Source organism: Mustela erminea, chromosome 7, assembly GCF_009829155.1.
Source record: "Mustela erminea isolate mMusErm1 chromosome 7, mMusErm1.Pri, whole genome shotgun sequence".
Classification (NCBI taxonomy): domain Eukaryota; kingdom Metazoa; phylum Chordata; class Mammalia; order Carnivora; family Mustelidae; genus Mustela; species Mustela erminea.
The window spans coordinates 50,000,835-50,022,327 of record NC_045620.1 but is presented as its reverse complement, the minus strand read 5'-3'; the positions used below and the strand labels follow the sequence as shown (position 1 = coordinate 50,022,327).

Below are 21,493 nucleotides of genomic sequence, written 5' to 3'. Positions count from 1 at the left end.
TCTGACAGGTGGAAGGCTCTCAGTGAATATTTGCTGAAAGAAAAAATGAAGATAGAATCAAGGAGAGAATGAGACACTCAGTGTCTCAAATTGGGAAATGTGAGTTTCATTCTCAGTCAGGAAAATTGGTGATCTTCTTTTTCCTTCTGGGAACACAAAATGGTAGAATGATTTACCAGGAAGTTCTCTAAGTGTGACACAATGGTGCAAAATAGGCAAGTTTTGCTGATGTAATTTTCAGGAGAAAGCCCAACAGTGCCAGAGTTGATTTTCAACAAAGTGGTGCCAAGGAAACTTTCAGATAAACAGCAGTTGAAGAATGATATACCCATCAGGTAAGGGAAACCCATTCTACCAACAGACATCATTGTCTGTATAGACACTGATACAATTAATAAAAGGCATTATTGAATAGAGGTGAAGTTACCTCTAATTTGTGGTTCATTGAGCAATCAGAATCAGGAAGGGACATGTTCTTACTCAAAGTTTTATGCCTACCCCATTTCTCCAGTCTTAGCCACAGTTGATATTTCATTTTTTCCAATTGGCATACAATGATAACTTACTTTTTGCAAATGTGTTTGTGTGAGTTTGAATCAATAAAATCATTCTCCACCTAGAAATGGGTGTAATTGAAGAAGTAACATCTCTTGATGTGAGCTCTAAGACAAGATATAACACATATGAAAGGAGTATGATATCTCTTTAAAACTGTTAAATACTTAAAAGTGTTCACATTTCAGAAATATATAACCTAAATATAAAGCAGTTTTCCTTATATATAACAAACCATTTTGATCAGCTCTTCAAAGTAAACATTATTGTGTCTAGTACTTCTGATATGTATTTTGAGTTGCTTTAAAAAAATATATTCTCAACATCATCTATAATTCAGGTCTGCAGTTCACATCAGTCACCTAGGAGTATAAACCAACTCATAGGTAGCAAAATTAAATATTTGTGGTTAGAAAAAATGAGCTTATGAAGCTATACACACATACACACACACATGCATGCACACACATAATGAGGTAAATAAAAATCTTTTGTAGTTTCTTTAAATTACAATATTTTAAAATATATACAATTCTTCAAGATATAAAATATTATTTTATTTGAAATGTAGAAATTCCTTATTGCTTTAACAAAGTTTGTATTTTTGTGAAAGATACATGGTTTTTGAAAGATATGAATATGTTTTAACCTTCCGGGGATAAAATGGACAGTAAAAATAAGATAGAAGCAACCAAAAGGCATCGTAATGCTTATCTTTGGTAAAACTCAGACCTTTGGGAGAAAATTTTAAAATCAGGAATGTTTATATTCACTATTATTTAGCTTTTAGCCAGTTCTGCCTTCTTTAAATACTTGAGAAACTTATCCACTTTGGTAGCTTCGAATGTACTTCTTTAGGGAAACTATATATTAAATTTAGATATTTAGGGCATTAAAATATAAATCTCTTCCCTGATCATTATTTCCAAGTGCCAGCTGATGATACTCACTGGGATTCTTTGCTTTCATTTAGTGTAGCATATCTTATTCATCATCTCCCCCTCATTCAGACTTTTCTATTTCTATTAATGTAATAGCCACTAAGGTCAAAATATTACTTGTTATAATTTCTCTTTTTCACTGACTTTACCCCCATGGCTGATAAATGTGTAATGTTAGATGTCCTTTATATGTAATACCCTTTGAAGCAGAGCAAATTGCAAGTAAGTAAAAAAGCAAATAAATTTACCAACAAATAAAAACAAAATTCATTGTTTCATCTAAATAAACATGAATCAAACATTTTTAATAAATGTTTTCTTGATTAATTCTTCATAGGGACTCAAATTCATCACTTTCAACCATGTCACACTTGCTTCAGTCTAATTTGGACCATAATAACTTGATTTAACTCAAGTTAAATCCTCCTCTCCTTTCTAAATAAACCACATTCTCCACCACTAGGGATATGTTCATCTTATCAAACAACAACACAAAAAGAACAAAGCAATCAAACAAAAGAAACAAGAAAGAAAACAAAGCAACATGAAACAACAACAACAACAACAAAGAAAGTTTATTCTGGCCTCTATAAAGTGGTCAGCCAGTTAGCATCTTGCTAACTCTAACCCTCAATTCTACTTTTGGTTCAACTTTGTACTGCAGTCATACTTGGAGTTCAACAACTAACTGTGCTCTTAGGTCTTCATACCTACTGCTCACTCTCCCAGGAACAGTGTCTTCTGCCTCTCTCAACCATCAACATGCTAAGTAATACTCATCCTTTAATTTGCAAGTTAGAGAGAGATTTCTCTTCACATCCTCCTAGAAAGGTACTGATTTATTTAGTACCCCTCCATATGTCAGTACACTTATTTTGCAATTTTTTTGCTCTTATTCAATATAGTTAAAGTAACTAAAGGTGCTGGTTAATGTATTTATCTCACTATTGCATTACACATATATGCTAAATTCATGCCTCAAACTATATTCAGTGACAGAGGTTTTCCAGCTTGATGTCCTACTAACTAATTTTCTGCTAAAGCTTTTTACATGATTCAGACTCTTCTATCTGACCTTCATGCCTTATATGGACTATAAAAAAAGATTTACTAATATCATTTATTGTTACTACTTGAGCACTCACAAATCAAATCTATATTGGGACTCAAACATGGTATCTTTAGCTGAAATTGTGCTGTTAATCACAATAATATGATGATCTATAATGTTATTCAGACTGTACTTTCAATATTGAATTTTACCTATAGTTTCAGGTGGATGTGTGAATGTCTTCAAATAAACTGCAACCACTTTGAGGCAAAATACTGGGACATATTAAATAGGTATTTAATACTTATTAAATAGGTATACTTTTGTATATATTTTTGTATTTAATGCCTATTAAATAGCAAACTTTTGTGATATCTTTTTGGTATCTCAATCAAACCTGCATACGTGCATTTTGTTTAGTATATGATCAATATAATTTCTTCATTTTCAACATTTTAAATATTTTTTTAAAGTTAATGTTAACCAGTTAATTCTCAAAGAAATGAGAACAGACTTAAAAAAGAAAATTAGAAGAAGGAAGAAGAGACAGAGGAAAAGGAGGAAAAAGGCAATGTGAACAAAAAAGAGGAAAAGCAAACAGATAAGATGAGAGAAAAGAAAATCTAACATTTGGAAGGCATAGTGAAATCAGAGCCTCAAGAATGTGATATCACTGCTTCTTCCAAATCAGACCAATTTTGTCCCATTATATGAGAATCTACTACTCACAATTAGGTAGAGAAAAAAATGGGTTTTTGATCATTAGTTTTTGGATATCACTGAATTGAATACAATTTTAATAAAGGAGTATAGCAAAGACCATACAATAAAGTTATTGCATATGAATAGTAACGAAGGAAATGGGAAAATTTGCTTTGTTATAGAGTTGGTTTTAAATATTGGAAGGGAATACACTAAGGTCCACCAAGATGTTTAACTAAGGGAAAATGGAACACTCAGAGGAAGTGAATTTTAGTTTTATATAAGTAACAAGTTTTCAACAAAAAAAAAAGTTGTTTAAAATAACATGTACTGGCATGGAATGCAAAACAAATTGAGTCATTGACATATCCATTCATTTATCAATTCACATTTATGGATTATCAAATGATAAACAGGCATCATAAGAAAAATGAAAAGAAAAATGAATAGTTCTGACCCTCCAGAAACTTATAGTTTAATGGGGGATATGACGGCATTAAAAAAAAGATTATTTGAAAATTAGAATTAAATATGAGTGCAGGAAAGTATGCATGCTCACTTTGTAGCCAGATGGCTTGATGTCAATTTCCAGCTTAACCACCTGTTTGCCTTTGGGGAAGTTAAAAAATTCCTATGAGTTTTTATGTCTCCTCCGTATCACTGGAATAACAAAGTTCATTATAAAATAAAGTGATGAAAGTTTAATGTGTTTTGCACAGAAATGGAGAGAGAGAAAGCAAAAATTTGTACCAATATTTTAGATAATCACTGAACTGAATCTTGAACAAGGAAGAAATTTAGCAAAACATAAAACTAATTATTTTAATTTATTTTATTTTATTTTTTAAGACCATTTTAGACAGAGGAAGTAGCATGGGCAAAGTCATTGAGAAATGAGGGCTCACACTGCATTGTGAAATAGAGCATATTAATTTATCAGAAAACCATGGAAAAAAGCATCCATACATCTAACCTAGATGTAGCATTTTGTAACAGTGTTATGTATACAAAATGAAGTTTTCACAACTACAGGCCACAACTCAGGTAAGTTGCATGGGAACATAGAAGAGTTTTCTCTTAATATATGGTTAATGCATGGTTTAATTAAAAATATCAATGCTATGTTCACTTTGAAAAGCAACAGTTGTAAAAGGATAACCATGAGATGCTTGGTGTCTTCAAGAACTCTTAAATATGAAATGGTCCTTCGTATGAATACTGTGTGTATTGATATATGGTCACTAAATAATTACTTCTCAGGATTAGGACAATCAGTGTAACTTCAACAATGCAAATTTAAAACAAACCAATTAAAGGATTTTCCTGTACAATGAACAATATAATTTAGAGCATCTGTTTTGTTAAGCTAACAGTCACTACAATAATAGCCACTCTTTCCTGTAACTATGTAATTATTTAATGATATTTAATTGCATGTGTCTATACATGCATATGTATATGAATGACAATCATAAGTCACTATAAAAATAATCTGATACATATTTTACTTCAAAATTGGCATAGAGTATAAGTATCGTGAATTCAGATCTTCTTTACTCGGTTCACTGCTTTTTTCTTATCATTTTAATCAGATTCTTAATTTTGGCAAGTGCCAAGAAATATTTCCTGAATGAACAACTCAATTATGTAAAGAGGCTCCATCCCATAATTTGCCATGATTCTGATTCAGGATGACAACCACCACATTCTTATCAATGCAGAATTAATATGCAAATGATGTCCTATGTTCAGCTTAACTTCTTGCTGCATTTGGGAAATTAGTGGAAGATAAACTTTCCTCTATTAAATTTATAGGAAATTCATAAAATATCAATTTTAGGTGCTAAGCATAAATTATTTTTGAACCCACAGGATATTTTTAAAATATATGAACATAACATTTTCTCTTGTAAATTGCAGTAAATCTGAAGAAGAAGGGATGAATTGTGTCTTGCAGGTCAAAGGAAGTACTGTGACCAAATGACAGAATAATAAATATGTGTGGAGTTCTGCATTGTACAATACCATAGTCTGATTTAAGAAATGAACTGTTGATTCAGTGGCAGTTTTCTATCTTAAGTGGTATTCCTTGGATAAGTATCTAAGTTGAATAGATTTTATTTTGCACTGCTATCTCCTGACCCTTGCAGAACTTTTGATTACAATCATTGCACCATAGAATTACAGACTCAGTGAACATGTATTTCCAGACTATGGCCTGAATATTTTTATTTTCTTGTTGTGTTTATTAGCAAATCAAAACGCTGATAAGAAGAATATAGTCTGAGAAAATTCCTGTGAGTTGTTAGAAGTGTTCCAAGGTACACAATATTTTTCTTTCTTACAATATTTTTGACAATATTTTTCTTTCTTACACCATTTGAGACATGTACACAAAAAGTTTAATGCAAAACTGTTTGTAGATATTAACTACTTTTTCAATCTTGTTGCATATTTCTAATTTTATATAAAAGGAATGAAATAAAAAGTTCACAATCAGAATCACACACACACACACACACACACACACACACACACACACACACACACACACTGTTTTGTAGATAAAGGAAAAGCCCAGACCTGAACTGGGATCTGAGAATCCATGAGTGATTGCTGAATTGTGCCACGGTGGGCTTTTGTCTGCATCATGGTAAACAGCATTCCTCTGAAAGGCAAAATTAAATACCAAGAAATAATAGTGCAAAGAGTCAAATGATGGCTTGTGAGTGGGGACAGCCATTGGTATGGATTCAATCTGAAATAAAATACCTACAAATGAGGATAATAAAAAAGAGTGAGCAGATTCAGAAGGGTAAGCAGGAGATGAATCCAAGAAAGAGTTGTGTAGGGTACTGGAAAGCTGTGGGAGAACATTCCCATCCGCCTCCCCCCCCCCCGGAGTGCTCATGATTTACCTATGTTCTACCAGAAGATATTCTAGTTCTAGTAAACCCCACAGAGAAACAAAAAATAAAGCTTATCCATAAATGAGAGAAAATATTATCTTCCCCAAACCCAGTGAGGAAAAAGAGAGTGGAATCATTTCATCTATCGAAAAGTAGAAGTAAAAAATGCTTAAAATGCAAAAAGATACTGCCAGTTGCATGCCCAACATTGTTTGCTTTCTCTTAAGACATCATAAACATTAGCTTCTGTGATCTCTGTTAGGTTGACTCTCTTGTGTATTAACTCAGGAGCAAACATTGCTTCTTGATGTGAAATTGAGATTAATTCTCTTTTGCTATCTTCTTTTCCAGTGGCAGAGTGGGAGTACACTGGGACATATCCTGCCTGACCCTGGCCCCTCCACTTGAAAGGAAAAAAAAAGATGATAGTGAGATTGGCCAACAATGAAGGCCTCAGGAATTCTCCTGCCTTTCTCTGTAGGCCTCAAGTTTGCCACAAGACGATTGTCTGTGGTTGAATTCCATGTAGGTATTGTTTGGCTGAGACAGTCCCCATTGCCTGGTGGGTATATCTTGCAGGTTATCTATCACATAGATGGTCATCTTGTTCAGGCCAAGACCATGAGCACATTTAGGGTTCTCCTGAGTTAGCAGAGGTTGTAGCATGTGTGGGCTTCAGGACAAGTCTGATTCAGCCCTCAGCAATGTAATGGAGCATCTGGCTTCCTGAGCTCTCTGTGGCATTGGCACAGGCCTGGCTGAGGCCACCTATGCAGTCATGATGGAAAACCCCCCTGGCCTGGGCAGTTCACCCCATCCTTGGCCCTGCAGGCTAAGACTCAAGGTTCCTCCCACCTCATTGGCTGGGACCAGGTCACATGCCCATGAATGAACCAATCCCTGGAGCCAGGGAGTGGAGCCATGGAGGTTGGCACATGTTGTTAGGACCTCTGTTGTAATGACTTTTCTAATGGCTGTGGTGGCAAGATCTTATGGGATGCATCTGTTAATAAAACAAATATTAATTTCTGACAGTAAGTGGGTCCAAGGTGCTGGCTTAGCACCTAGCACCTCAGTTCCAGCACCTCAGTACTGATGTACTTCTCTGCAGAGACAATGGCTGAGGAGCAAAGTGGATGGAAACTGGCCCAGAGTGCACAAGGGAAGTGTGTGTGTTTAGGGGGTTGGGGATAATAGCTCTGGGCAAGCTATAGCTCCAACTTACCTGGTTCAAGAAGGTGCAGGGAATCCGTGGTGTTTCACCATCCATCATTTTGCAGATGGAGAATATGCCTTTGCATAGAGTCTGGAAAGACTTGTTCCAAGTCTTCTCTAGTTGGTACGGAAGTCGGGAAGACAGTACCCTCCATCTGCTGGGATAGGCATGAGAGGCTGAGTGCTCTCAAGAAAGTGTCTGGCTTTCTGTGAGCCTGCACACAGGCCTGATGAGGACAGTTCACGGTTTTGTTCTGAGGAGGGAGTGGTGCCACGTGTGATTCCGGGAAGAGGACAGACCTGGAGTCCGCTGTAGAGCTACTTCATGGGAGTGGGGGTGATCTGCATCATCCGCCCCATGGGATGTCTGTCGTTTATTGAGTTCTGGGTATGGTTTCTGTGACTGTGTCCTAATGGCTGGTATTTCCAAGGAGCAGGATTTTTTGTCTTTACATTAAGAGCTGGTCCACCCGGACTGGGCAAGGCCCATTCTGCTGCTGAGAACTGTGTCTCCAGTGGTTGGAGTGTGTATTACAGGCCTAGAGGTCAATGGTGGGGTGGTTACAGTGGTCAGTAGACTACTGTTATTGATGATTTTTGTAAGTGAAATCTATAGGATGATATGTTAGATCTTATGGTTAGGGATCTACATTAGGTGCCCATAAATGGTGCTTTTTCTGAATTTCATATTTGGTATCTTTTTACTACTTCTAATAGCCCTCCTTGTACTTGGTATTCCAAGAAGCAATGCATTACAATGTTGCCTGCATTGCGTTGATGGGAATTTGAGCATGAAAAGGTTGTCAGTGCTTCCACAAATTGTCCACTGGAACAGCCAAAAAATAAAATTTTATTTTTGACACTAAGTAGGAAATATCCTACTGTGATTCTTAATTTAAACCAGGGGAGGGGTCCTCTTTTGGTACTGGTAATGAGTACCATAGGCCTTCCTAGGGAACATTATCAGATTCTATTGGAAACCTGGTCTTTCTTTTTGTGGAAGAATCAGGAGTCAACCAGTTATTTGTGTCCTGTCTCATTTCCCATGATAGTTCCACAATATCTGGTTTCACACCTCTACCATTGTGAAATCCCAACTTTGGCACCAACTTGCCCTTCTATGTCAAGGGCAGAGAGCCAAGTTTGAGCCAAGACAAGAGCCGCTTCTGGGTGACTGGGAGACTCTAGGATCAGAATGCTGTTGGTAGAGAGTTACTAGGATCCTAAATTCCAAACCAGCTCCTGACACCCAGATTAAACACATTTCTTTTTTTTTTTTTTTTAAGATTCTATTTATTTGACAGACAGAGATCACAAGTAGGCAGAGAGGCAGGCAGAGAGAAAGATGTGGAAGCAGGCTCCCCGCCAAGCAGAGAGCCTGATGAAGGGCTCGATCCCAGGACCCTGAGATTATGACCTGAGCCCAAGGCAGAGGCTTAGCACGCGGAGCCACCCAGGCGCCCCCAGATGAAATACATTTCTGACTTAGAAACTTCAGATAGATTTTTTTTGTCCATGATGACAACTGAAGAAAATGTGTCATCCCTAAACCTAACCTTAACCCCTAACAACGCTGAAACCTAAGCTGACCTTAAAGCCCAAACTAGAACCCTGAATCCCAAACCTGAAATGGAACCCAAAGCCTGTACCTGAGCCCTGGATCCAAGCCCTGAACCACGAACCCAAACCCTAAACCAGACCTCCAAGTCATGAACCCTGAACCCAAATCTCAGCATGAAGCCAAACCCCAAATTTGACCTTGAACTTTATCGCATAAGCCCTGAGTCTTAAAGCCTAACTCATAAACTTAAAGCCCTAAACTATAACTCTGTTCCCTTGTCCTTCACTCTAAATCCTCACCCTAACACTAAACCCAAAGCCTGATCTAGAACTCTGACTAAAGCCTGAACCTGAACCCAAATTCAAACCCTTCACCACACTTTGCTTATGCGCTTGCCATTGATGGATATTTGCAGTTTCTACCTTTTGATTCTTGTTAACATTGTTTGGGTTGGGGGCTAGGGTTAGGGTCTTGGATTAGGGTAGGGTCCAGGCTTGAGACCAAGTTGAGGTCAGAGTGTGGGTCTGCATCAGGGCCATGTTCAGTGCCACTGTTTGGGTCAAGGACTGTTGTAATTCCAAATTGTTTCCAATTCATTGTTCCTTAGCTATTTTGGGGGAAGTTGGGGGATATTGGGCTCCATGCAGCTTGAATTTCTGGAATGAAATGGCGTCAGCTGGACCCCAGGAGGGAGCAGGACATTCCACTGAAGGGTGAGCTCCCACAGTCCTGCACTGCCTTCCAACGCCGGCAGAGGGCGCCAGACCCCAGCTCCCGCCCTGGGCCCAGGCTGCGCAGCCACAGCTGGGACCGGAGGCCCGCCTCTTCAGAACCCACTGTGGAGACTTCTGGAGAATATGGGGCGGCTCCCACCCTGACAGGACAAGCTGAGGAGGGTGTGGCTCTGCATCCACACTGACCTGACCTGTTGTGGAGGACGCGCCCACACTGGCAGCAGTCCAACCTCCTAAGGACCAGACGTTGGAGGAGGTGAGGAGAAGCCGCCTGAGTGGACTGCCAAGGGGTTCGTGGTCTCAGGACCCCACAGAGGAAGAACGCCCTGTGTAGACACTGGGGCTTCCGTCGTTTTGTATGAGGAGACGTGGCCTCCTGCTGTGCTGTGCGCGGGGCTCTGGGGTCCCCCCTTTCTGGGCTCGGGAGCTCCTCGGGCCTTGTCTGTGTTTGTGTGATCGCGGATTCGGTTCCTGGGGCTCCTCAGATGGTCTGCAGTCAGGGAGCGTCCGCCTGCCTTGGTGCTTGTGCTCCCCCCACCTCAGCCCTGCGGGAACCTTCCCGTGTCCACACCCACTCCGGGCTGGCGCCGAGCCCGGAAGTTCGGGAGCCAGAATGAGGACTCTGTAGACGGTTTTGGGGAGAGTAGGTATTTCCCAGTGTGGGTTCTTCCCTGAGCACAGTGCCTCCCCATCTCCGTGTGTCCCCCTCCCTGTCTGTGGTCATTGTTGCAGGGCTGTCAGAGGACAGGCCTGTCACCTTCTTAGTTCAGGGGCCTCCCGGGTATCTTGCTGTCTTGGATGCAGGTGTAAATGAGATCGTTCTCCATAGTCTCTTTCTGATGGTTCCTTCCGAGCACGTAGGAGTGCCACTAATTTGTGCATATTGATTTGGTTCCTTGCAAGTTCTTGAATTTATTAGTTCAATTTGCCTTAAACTCAATCTGCCAGTTATTTGACCAGCAGCATGGGTTTATTTGGGAAGAGCAGAGAATGGCAGTCTGGGCTGAGCAAGCAAGCTATGGTCCCATCACAGGCAAGTGCGAGAAACAAAGGAGAGGAACATTATTTCATGGAGGAGGAAGAAGTTGGGAGAGGTGCTTGGAAGGAAAGTCCCCTGGAGAAAGGCAGGGTGATGGAGAATTCTCACCAGCTGAGCTGCAAAGCTCCTACAAAAAGTCAGGAGATGAACCTCCAGCTTCCCCTGTGGGGCCTGGAATTGGTGAGTCTCTCCTGTGGGGGATTGCAATGTGGGGTCTGTAATGGGCACTGAGCAGGCGCCCCCTTCCAGCCTCCCCTTCTGGCATCCCCAGTCCACTTTACTGGGGCTTCCCTTCCTGCTTTGCACAGTTCTAACCAGCTTGTGGTGGAACGTTGTGGAAAACTGGAATTCCAAATCCACTGCTTCTACTGCACCTGAGATACAGGGTCCCATTATTTAATCCTCCCACGAGTCTCTTGCTAACATGTGTCCTCTCCATGTTGGGTGACCTGGATCTGGGAGGGCTTGGCCTCCATCCCAAAGTCTGATGTCCTCTCTGCTTCCATGTCGTCGTGCTAACATGGATGTTTGGAAGAGTCATTTCCTCTGCGGTGATTTCAAAGTGCAGTCAGCTTGTTATAGCAGCACAAATACGTGCTGTCTCCACACTCAGATTCCCCAGCCGTCATTTCTTTACCACGTTTGCCACTTCACACGGGATGCTTCAGTGTGTTTGATCCCACACCAGAACAATGTCCTGCAGAACCACTACATAACCTGAAATGAGGAGATCATTACAGAACCCATCCAAGGGTTAGTGTTAGGGACCAGGGACATGGCAGGACTGACCTGAAGACCCCATGGAGAGCTGTCTGGGTGGCTGAGTTGACAGTGTAGGTGAGGGTGAGTGTCTGGCTCTGGCTTTGTGTCCAGGAGTCAGCTCTGTGTGGGTGTATCCTCAGCTGGGCATGCAGATTTCTGCTCCTCTGAATCCTTTCCGGAGTTCCAAATGGCACAGTTTCCTTCTGGGCGGCAGAAGGAAACTGCCAAATTGTAGGGCATCTACTGCAAGGCCTTTGGGGTCAGAACCCTGAGAACCAAACCAAAGGTTATGGTTAGGGCCCACCACATGGCAGGCCTGATCTGCCAGCACTCTGTCCATCTTTCTGTGGGGGAGGGCAGTCGAGGGATTGGTTCAGGGTGAGTGTCAAGCTCCAGGTTTGCATCCAGGGGCCTGCTGAATATAGGGGTGTCCAGAGGTAGGAATGCAGATTTCAGTTCCTCTGAATCCTTTCTGGAGTTCCAAATGGCATGGTTTCTTTCGGGGTGGCAGCGTGAGTCCTATGGTGTTCCTCACTGTCCCCAATCTCTGAGGCTCTGGAGCCAGGCCGTTGGGGACAGACCTCTCAGGACAGAATCTAGGCTTAGGGGTTTGTGCCTATGGGCATGGATGCACTGATCTGAAAGCACTGTGGCAAGGATCACAGGGGTCTGAGTTGAGAGCATGGTTCAGGATCAGTATCAAGGTCTGGGTTTGTGTCCATGGGACCGCTGAATGTGGGGGTGGTCTCAGATGTCCAAGACGATTTCCCCTACTCTGAATCCTTTCCAGCATTCCAAATAGCCTGGTTTCCTTCTGGGTGGCAAGCTGAAATCTCTGGGATTTCTCAGGTCTTGCCCTTGCCCTTGACCTCTGCTTTCCATACACGTGCTTCAGACTACTTCTGTGAGAGCCCAGACTTTGTAAAAGACTCCTCCCTCATGGCAACCAGAATTCTGTGACTCCTGAGGAATGTCCTCCCGGACTGTATTGAGGCAATCAATCTGATTTTGATTCTGGAGTCCCAGGATCAAGTCCTGCATCAGGCTCCTTGCAAGGGCAAGATACTTTACAGTAAAAGAATTCACCAGATGAGATGAACAGCAGAAAAGACACAGCTCAGGAGTAAATCAGTGAACAGGAATATCATGCCAAAAACTTCTTTGAGAACACACTACAGAGCAAGGGAAGATAGGAGAGAAAGCTGAGATATAAAGGACAAACCCTCCAACTTTCCAACATCATTCCCTACTTGTTTATTTCCATTGCTGTCAGCTCCTTCCCAGGCAAAAATAAGTCACCTGAGCCAGCCTTTTTTCTTCCTGAGTTTGGGGCACTGCAAAGGCCACCAGAGGGGCAAAGGGCACCCCTGTACCTGCTGAGCTGAGCCCATTTGTAACCCAACAGTGAGCAGGTACCAGCCTGGCCCTCTGGTGCTCCATGGTCTGTGGCAGTCCTTCCTTCTGGACCCTGCTTTGCTGCTCTTCCTTCCCTAACCCTGGTCTCAAACTAGGGATTGCTTCTGGAGGAGGAACTCAGGGAGATGAGGTTCAGGAGGGCCTTCCTGAGGTTCAGGAATCTCCGTGTGGGGAGTGCACAGCCAACGGATTTTGCCCAGGGACTTGCAAAATGCAGAGAGGCAGATTTCTTTTCTCTCTTTCTCTCTCTCTCTAGCCTCATACCAACCAGGAGTTCTTAGAGCTTTCTTCAGTGACTTCTAGGTGTAGCTTGGCCACTGTTTCCACAGAAAGGCCACTTGAGCATGATCAAGCACACGTATAAGCAATTACATTTTTTAAAAAAACAATAAGCCAATGCACACAGACCTTTGACAGCAGCACAGGACGCTCAAGGGACCAGAGTCCCTACCTTGGGCAATAGTGGTAGAGGCCGAGTTCTGCCACGCAGGTCCCTAGGCCTTTGGCAGTTTCCACGATTGCAAATCCAGACATGCAGAATCCTGAGGGACAACCTACTAACGGCAAAAGAGCAAAAATGCATCAGGATTCAGAGAGTGGAAATCCATTTGTACTGGAAAAGAAAGAAGTAGGCTTGCTGTGAATCCAGCAGGGAGGACAGGCATAGATAAAGGCTGGTGTATGAGTCACGGAAACTGTTGTTTCTCAAGGGTCATGCTGTCTCTGTAAAATGCTATGATGACTCTCTCTTGGGGAACTCCTGCTTTCCTACCAGTGACGCCCCCAGATTCTGCTTTGCTAGTCCCATAGATTCCTGGGGATACCCAGTTGATAAGCTACGCTGTCCTCATGACAACACTTGCTAATGGACTGAATGTTTGTGTCTTGTCCCAATTCAGATGTTGAAGCCCTGACCCTCAAGGAGTGCCATCAGGAGGTATGGGCTTTGAGAGGTGATAAGGTCATGAAATTGGAACCCTTGTGAATGAGATAAAAGCACTTCTGAGAAAAGACCTGAGAGACTGTTCTGCCAGCTGTCATCCATGCAAGGCTACAACAGAAATATGAGCATCTATAGATGATGAAGCAGTCTCTTGCTAGATATCAGATCTCCCAGGATCTTGCTTTTGGACTTCTCAGCCTCTAGAACTGCAAGGAATAGTACATGTTTTGCTATTTCAGCCACCCAGTCTGTCATCATTTGTTGCAGCAACCTGAACTGAATAAGGCAGAACCCAAGTCCTGGTTAATCCCTGCTTCTACTCATTTCCCCTCAGAAAGAGCTTCTAATCCAGAACTGACCTCTGCTTTCCATACACATGCTTCAGACTACTTCTGTGAGAGCCCAGACTTTGTAAAAGACTCCTCCCTCATGGCAACCAGAATTCTGTGACTCCTGAGGAATGTCCTCCCGGACTGTATTGAGGCAATCAATCTGATTTTGATTCTGGAGTCCCAGGATCAAGTCCTGCATCAGGCTCCCAGCTTCATGGAGAGTCCGCTTCTCCCTCTGACCTTCTCCCCTCTCATGCTCTCTCTCTCACTCTCTCTCTCTCTCAAATAAATAAATAAAAATATTTTAAAAATCTGATTTTAACAGACCATAAGCTTGTTCTTGCTGGTCTTTGGAAGATTAGGCATTAGCCCTTCGGAGAAAGTTCTGAATGGCTGCTTCATGAAGGGGTAAACTGTGTCCCCAAAGCCTCTTTTTGCTGCCTTCTAATCACAGATGCTGAGACAAATCCTCCCAGGTGCTGGTTTTTCAAAGCACTTAATGCTTTGGCTTTGAAGTTCCTCACTTGACAGTTCTGCTTTAATCAGTTTGTGACAAAACAGCCAATTGGTGGTGGATGCAAAGTGCACTGATAAAGTTAATATCAGGGAACAATTTTTTGAGTGTCAAGCATGTGCATGTGTGTGCACACACATATCCATGTGCTAAGCATTATGGTAAATGTCTGACAAGAATTAAAACATCAAAAAGTCAGGATACCCCATTAGCTGATATTTTTATTATTCCTACATCCTAAACTATGAAAAACAGGGTCAGAGAATAAGAAGTGGCAAAAAGAATCAAGATTTGAGGCAGTTCAATTTCACAGCCAGCCTTGATCAATAAGCATGTACACCTGTGTCTAGTTTCAGCTCTGTGTAACCTTGCCATAACCTTGGATAAGCCATTCATCTCTCAAGTTCAGGTTCTTGGTCCAAAGAGGGAAGGGGCACAGGTTGAGTACCTCCAGTGGGACTTCCTGGCAGGCTTGTTCATCCAAGCATTCCTGTTTCAGTTTGAGTAATTGAATCCAGTCTTTGTTTTACCAAAGGCCAAGCTTGTCCAGTGTGTCCATGCCACCAGCCAACAGCATTTGTCCATGCCATGTAACAACTGAGCAACATTCATAGGAATGGGGGGAGGAAAAGATGTCCACAGGTGTTGACAGATGTTCTGCATGGAGGGACAGGAGCTGGGGCCATCACCTGCTGTTTCTAGTGGCCTTCTCTGTCGAGTTAAAATAAATGGCAATTATTTGCAATGACAGGGATGAAAGTAGAGGGTATTATGCCAAGCGAAATAAGCCAGTCAGAGAAAGATAATTATCATATGATCTCACTCATATGTGGAGTTTAAGAAACAAAACAGAATCATAGGGGAAGAAAGGAAAAAAATAAAACAAGATGAAGTCAAAGAGGGAGACAAACCAGAAGAGACTTAAAAAAATATATATTTTTATTTACTTATTTGACAAACAGATCACAAGTAGGCAGAGAGGCAGGAAGAGAGAGAGAGGAGGATACAGACTCCCCAGGGAGCAGAGAGCCTGATGTGGGGCTCGATCCCAGGACCCTGAGATCATAACCTGAGTTGAAGGCAGAGGCTTTAACCCATGAGCCAGCCAGGTACCCCTCAGAAGAGACTCTTAATCACAGGAAACAAACTGAGGGTTCTTGGAGGGGAGGGGGATGGGTGGATGGGGTAACTGGGTGATGGACATTAAGGAAGGCATGTGATACAGTGAGCACTGGGTGTTATAAAAGACTGATGAATCACTAACCTGTATGTCTGAAACTAGTATTATATGTTAATTAATTGTATTTAGATTAAAATTCTCTTTAAAAATAATTTTAAAATAAAATAAGTAACAATCAAATAATGATCAGAGTTATCCAGCAGGGAGTATAAGATCTAGATGTCAGTTAAATTTAAGGGGCTTGCCGAAGTTTAGGAGAGTCACACTAGGTCATTTTCCTGTGTGGGGAAGTCTTCAGGGGCAGTTCCAAAGACAAAGATTATTAATATTTCTCCTTCCCCCATTCCTCCTAGAGCCAAAGATGTTTCCTCCACTCAGCCACTGGCCCTGTTTGTAGGTGTTGCTTTCTCTCTACCAATCACAAAATCAGTGAGTAGCTATAATTTCACCTTTTCCAATATCCCCCTACCCCCGACCTTTTGTCTTTAATGGCATGTGCAACAGGGACAAAGACATTTTTTAAAAACTTACAGAGATCTATTATGCTCTACTACCTTGGCCCGCATGGGCCACTGGAAAGGGATGCTGCGAACTGTGTACTCAGATGAATGGTCATTATCTTCAAAAAGGCAGGGGCTGTGATAGACACAGGAACCAAAAAAGCAAGAGTTAATGGACCATCAGAATAATGGAGTACCAACACTTTTTCGTCCTTGGCTTGAATCCTCAAGGTCCAGTGTCTCAACAGAATTTTCATTTTGGTCTCATTTGACTCACTTGTCCACCCCTGGGCCAGTTGGCAGTTATACTGAGAACTGGAAATTTTCCTTAGAAGAGAAAAAGAGTATTTGTCAGGTAAACCAAGGAAATGTCCATTATAGGAAGTTAGGCCTTTTGTCATGGTACTCCATTAGCACCCTCCTGACTGTTAAAGAAAAAAAAAAAATTTGTGACACCCATTAAAGACAGTAAGGAAGATTTTATTCAAAGGATGCTACTACGATGGGATTTTATTTTATAGTATGGGAGAGAAATCTGGCTCAGCTCAGACAAATGGAGATTTACAACTAAAGAGCATGGTGGGGGTCACTGAATGTAAAATTAAGATGGAACATCAAGGGTAAGGATGAAGGGATTCTGGCTAAACCATCTGGACAGTAATATTGTTGAAGGAAGGCTAGGGTCATAAACTATTGAGAGCAGGGGATAAGGAATTTTTTAAAAGACTTATTAATACATTTTAGAGAGAGGGAGCAGGGGTAGGGGTAGAGGGAGAGGGAAAGAGAATTTTAATCAGACTCTTCACTGAGCATAGAGCCTGAGGTGAGGCTTAATCTCAGGACTGTGAGATCATGACCAGAGCAGAAACCAAGAGTCAAACGTTCAACCAGCGGCACCAACCAGGTGCCCTGGGAATAAGGGATTTGATCAGATATCAAGCGTTATAGATACTGAAGCACCTGGGTGGCTCAGTTGGTTAAATCTCTGGCTTTGGCTTAGGTCATGATCTGATCCCAGGATCAAGTCTGGCATTGGGCTTGCTGCTCAGTGGGGAGTCTGGTTCTCTCTCTCCCTCTGCTACTCCCCCTGCTCAGGCTTTCTCTCTGTCAAAATAAATAAATCTTAAAAAAAAAAAGAGTGGTAAGATACCAGGGGTGAGAGATAAGGAATTTGATCAGATATCAAGAGTAGGATAGGAGATTGCTGAAAAATTGACTAAGCAGATTTCTTGCTAAAACTGGGCTAAGTGGGTGGAGCCTGAGGTCAAGGCTGGGCAGAAAGAGGACTCAGAGGAGCTTGACTCAAGTCTGGTCAAGGAGAAAATCTTCATCATCCATGACCATTGTATTTTCTGCAGTCACACATTTTACTAATTCTTTTATCAGACATTCAGTGAACGAGAAACATGAACACAGCAGCAATAATATAACAAATGTAAGCGCTCTAGCAGAGACAAAGGCAGTATAGGAATCTACCTCATCAGATTTAGAATATGCATGACTCCATGACTGAATTACTACCACTGCTTGACTGTTGAGATTAAGATGTAGTACAGAGGATCAGAGGGAAGGGAGGGAAAACTGAATGGGAGTCATCAGAAAGGGAGACAAACCATGATGCACCTTTAACTATAGGAAACAAACTGAGGGTTGCTGAAGTGGGAGGGGAGTGGGAGACATGGAGTAACTGGGTGATAGGCATTAAGGAGGACACGGGGTGATGTGATGAGCACCAAGCGTTATCCACAACTGATGAGTTACTAAATTCTCTGAAACCAATGATGTACTATCTAATGGTTAATTGAATTCAAATATCTAAAAAAGACACTTAAAAAAAAAGGTGTAGCATAACTCACAATATCCTTTGAGTGGAAGAATGTGTGGACTTTCCACACCTCTGCTGTCCAAGTCCCATGGCTAGTAGCCACATGTGACTGTTGACCACTTAAAAGGTGGCCAGTTCAAATGGAGAAATGCTGTAAAAGCAGAATAAACACTGGCTTTCAAAGACCTATTGTAACCAAAGGTCAGAGAGTATTGCCACCCTCACGTCGCAAACATCGAATGACTTCTACAGCTAATGAGAGTGGGACCCAAGATGGGAGATGTCAACCTGAAAGTCCATGATGTCAGAAAAAATATGGGGAAGAAAGAGTCACAATCCTGGAGTGGATGGGCTGAGGACAGTCAGAATGCCTTTTTTTGTTGTTGTTGTTGGTGATTCTGTATACGGACAAGGAGAATTCACTGGAGATGACATCTGTATGCCTCACATTTTCAAGGGAAAATTATGAAAACGCATATAGACCCACATCCATAGTTTAATTATGTTTGAAATGTATTCAGACCTACTCCAGTCAGTAAATTGCATATTTTCACATTTAGCTTCTCAATTTTCTCTTCGGCCCCTCCCATTCTTGAAATCCCAACACAAATCCCATCTCTTGCCTAAGGACCATAAACTACCTCACTATCAAAGGCTACAGTTCATTCATTCATTTGATTCATTCAAAACAACCTAATCTTGAGTGATGTCTTAGGCGCTCTTCTAGGGACTGGTGACACGGTGAACAAAACAGGTAAAGATCTCACTTTCATGGAGCCTATCTGGTATTTAGGGGAAAAATCTTTCCTTATCAACATGAAAAGTCTTATTATGGATGTTGCTTAGAATTTCAGGGTTTTTTTTTCTTGACAGTATCTCAGGTGATCATCTTTGAGGTGGTTCTCCTGAAAATACCTTTGGGGGCTACTGATTCGAATTTCTGAGTCAGACACTTTCCTAAAGACAGGGGTCACAGGAAAAGTGACAACTTTCACTCTTGCAGTAAGAACAGGGATCACAATGCTTGAAACAGAGATATGCTGCTCAGCTGTCAGAAAGTCCACAAGGCTCCAAATGTGTGTGGCCAACTAATGGAACCTGTAACTCAGAGGTTATCATCCTGAGAACAATGGGAAATCCCTCTAGTTAAGGACTCTCCTTGACGGAAGCTTGACAATGGCCTTGATTTACTTACTATGATGTTTAGGTAATTATACACATTAAGAAAAGTGCACAAGGCACTTACATTTCCATGATACCATCAAGGATATTGTTGTTTTATTAAAATGTTACATCTAAAGCTGTAATGTATAGAGTAGTTAAGTCAATCACTATGTGGTACAGGTGAGACTATTGTTAACAGCCATACTTCCATAAAAAAGAAAAAAATTTTTGTGGTTTCTGATCTAGGAATCAGCCAGTGAATAATTCTATATCAGTGTCCAGTTACCAGGCTAAACATGTAATCTATTTATACTTCTGAGGGTAAGCTGAATTGTGATCACTGAGCCAGCTGTGTTCTAGTAACTACTCATTTACCCAACATAACAGATATAAGAAGGTAAAAGGCTTCTAAGGAGACTGGTTACTTATATTTTGAACCACATCTTGGCAGGTATAACTTGCAACTTGTGCTTAGTGGTAAGATTTCTGATATTTACTTTCTCCTTCCTTTGGCAAGTCAAGTTAGTTAAAAAGTAATTAGAGTTGAGTCCATTGTTTTTCTTTATTATTTTTTTTAAAGATTTTATTTATTTATTTGACAGAGATCACAAGTAGGCATAGAGGCAGGCAGAGAGAGAGATAGGAGGAAGCAGGCTCCCTGCTGAGCAGAGAGCCTGATGCGGGACTCGATCCCAGGACCCTGAGATCATGACCTGAGCCAAAGGCAGTGGCTTAACCCACTGAGCCACCCAGGCACCCGAGTCCATTGTTTTTCTTAAATGTTTACAGAGACATAGAACTCTCAAGTTTCTTTACTAGACAGGATTATATCACATTAGTGATAAAGATCAGAATGATTTACATTGCTAAAATGAGAACTGCCTGTCAGTTTGGAGAAAGCTCATTTTTATAACCAACAGATTGGCTGGGCTAGAGATTAATGAGTGCTATGGGTGGGGTGATGAAAGTGATACATTCAATGACCTGTGGAATTTGTTCTGTAATTTCCCCACTACTCTGGTCAGCAGAGCGTCTTCTTCAGTACCCAGCACTGCCCATAACTGCATTCAGAAAATCACTCTACAAAAATGTTTATTTGTTTTGCCTTTTTTTATATTTTTTTAAAACATTTGATTTATTTACTTGACAGAGAGAGAGAGAATGAGAGCACAAGCAGGGGGAGCAGCAGAGGGAGGGGGAGAAGCAAGCTTCCTGCTTGGTGGGATTGCACAAGGGCTGAAGAAGACAGAATGGGAAGGGGACAAGGAGAATAGTGGGTTTCAGCTTCTCGGAAACAGAGCCCACATCTATTTCTATGTTTATCTCACTGCTCTAAACCCAGGTCACTGCAGCAGAGTCATGGAAGTGCTCCAGAACTGATAACTATTGCTATTTATACTACTAAAATTCCCCCACAAAGGGCCAAGTGTCATAGCTTCTCCCAGTTCCCCACACTGAATGCAATGAAGAATCAAACTATCAGGTTAAGGATGGCAAGAGGCGTTTAACAGGACCCAGATCACAGGAGCCATATTGTATTACAGGACCAGGGGTCTTACCAATGACTAGGGTATTCACTCCTCTTGAGAGGCTAGCTCCTTGGATCTCCCTCTTCAATCTTCTGAACCTATGTCTGGCATCAGAAACAAAAGTAAACATAACTTATCGCCCTTGTTTATTTTTTACTATTATTTGTTACAGAGGAAGAGAGAGATCACAAGCAAGGGGAGCAGCAGGCAGAGGGAAGGCAGACCCCCCACTAGAGCCTGGTATGGGATCCAATCCCAGGACCCTGGGATCATGACCTGAACCAAAGGTAGATGCTTAACTGAGTAAGCTACCCAGGCATCCCTTATTGTCCTTCTTTAAAATTTAATGTATTCTCTCTCCCTCTCTCTTTGTCCCCACTCTGTCACTCATACTCACACAATCACAGAGTCACAGACAATAGCAAGGTATTTCCCATTCTAATTCGCTAAGGCACTTTGAGCTTAAGCTCAACAGAATCACTTTGCCAGCTGCTGCTCTACCGTGCCCTGATCCCTTCTCTGTCCCCAAGCTCGATCTAGAACTCAAGTGTCACGGTGGTGGCTCTTTCTGCCCTCCCTCCACAAGGCTGTCATCAGCACACTCTTCCCCGTGGCTCCACT

General features: G+C 41.7%; 1 protein-coding gene across 1 annotated transcript in view; it reads left to right on the top strand.

The window, feature by feature from the left end:
- The window catches only part of LOC116596353 (translation initiation factor IF-2-like), a 920,264-nt gene extending 899,118 nt beyond the window's left edge, over positions 1–21,146 (top strand). Inside the window, exons 3-5 of the mRNA XM_032353680.1 lie at positions 13,785–13,822; positions 16,208–16,283; positions 21,045–21,146. Of these exons, the coding sequence (XP_032209571.1) occupies positions 13,785–13,822; positions 16,208–16,283; positions 21,045–21,106 (176 nt within the window). The 3' untranslated portion in view covers positions 21,107–21,146. The remainder of the gene's footprint in view (positions 1–13,784; positions 13,823–16,207; positions 16,284–21,044) is intronic.
- Positions 21,147–21,493: the final 347 nt, after the last annotated feature.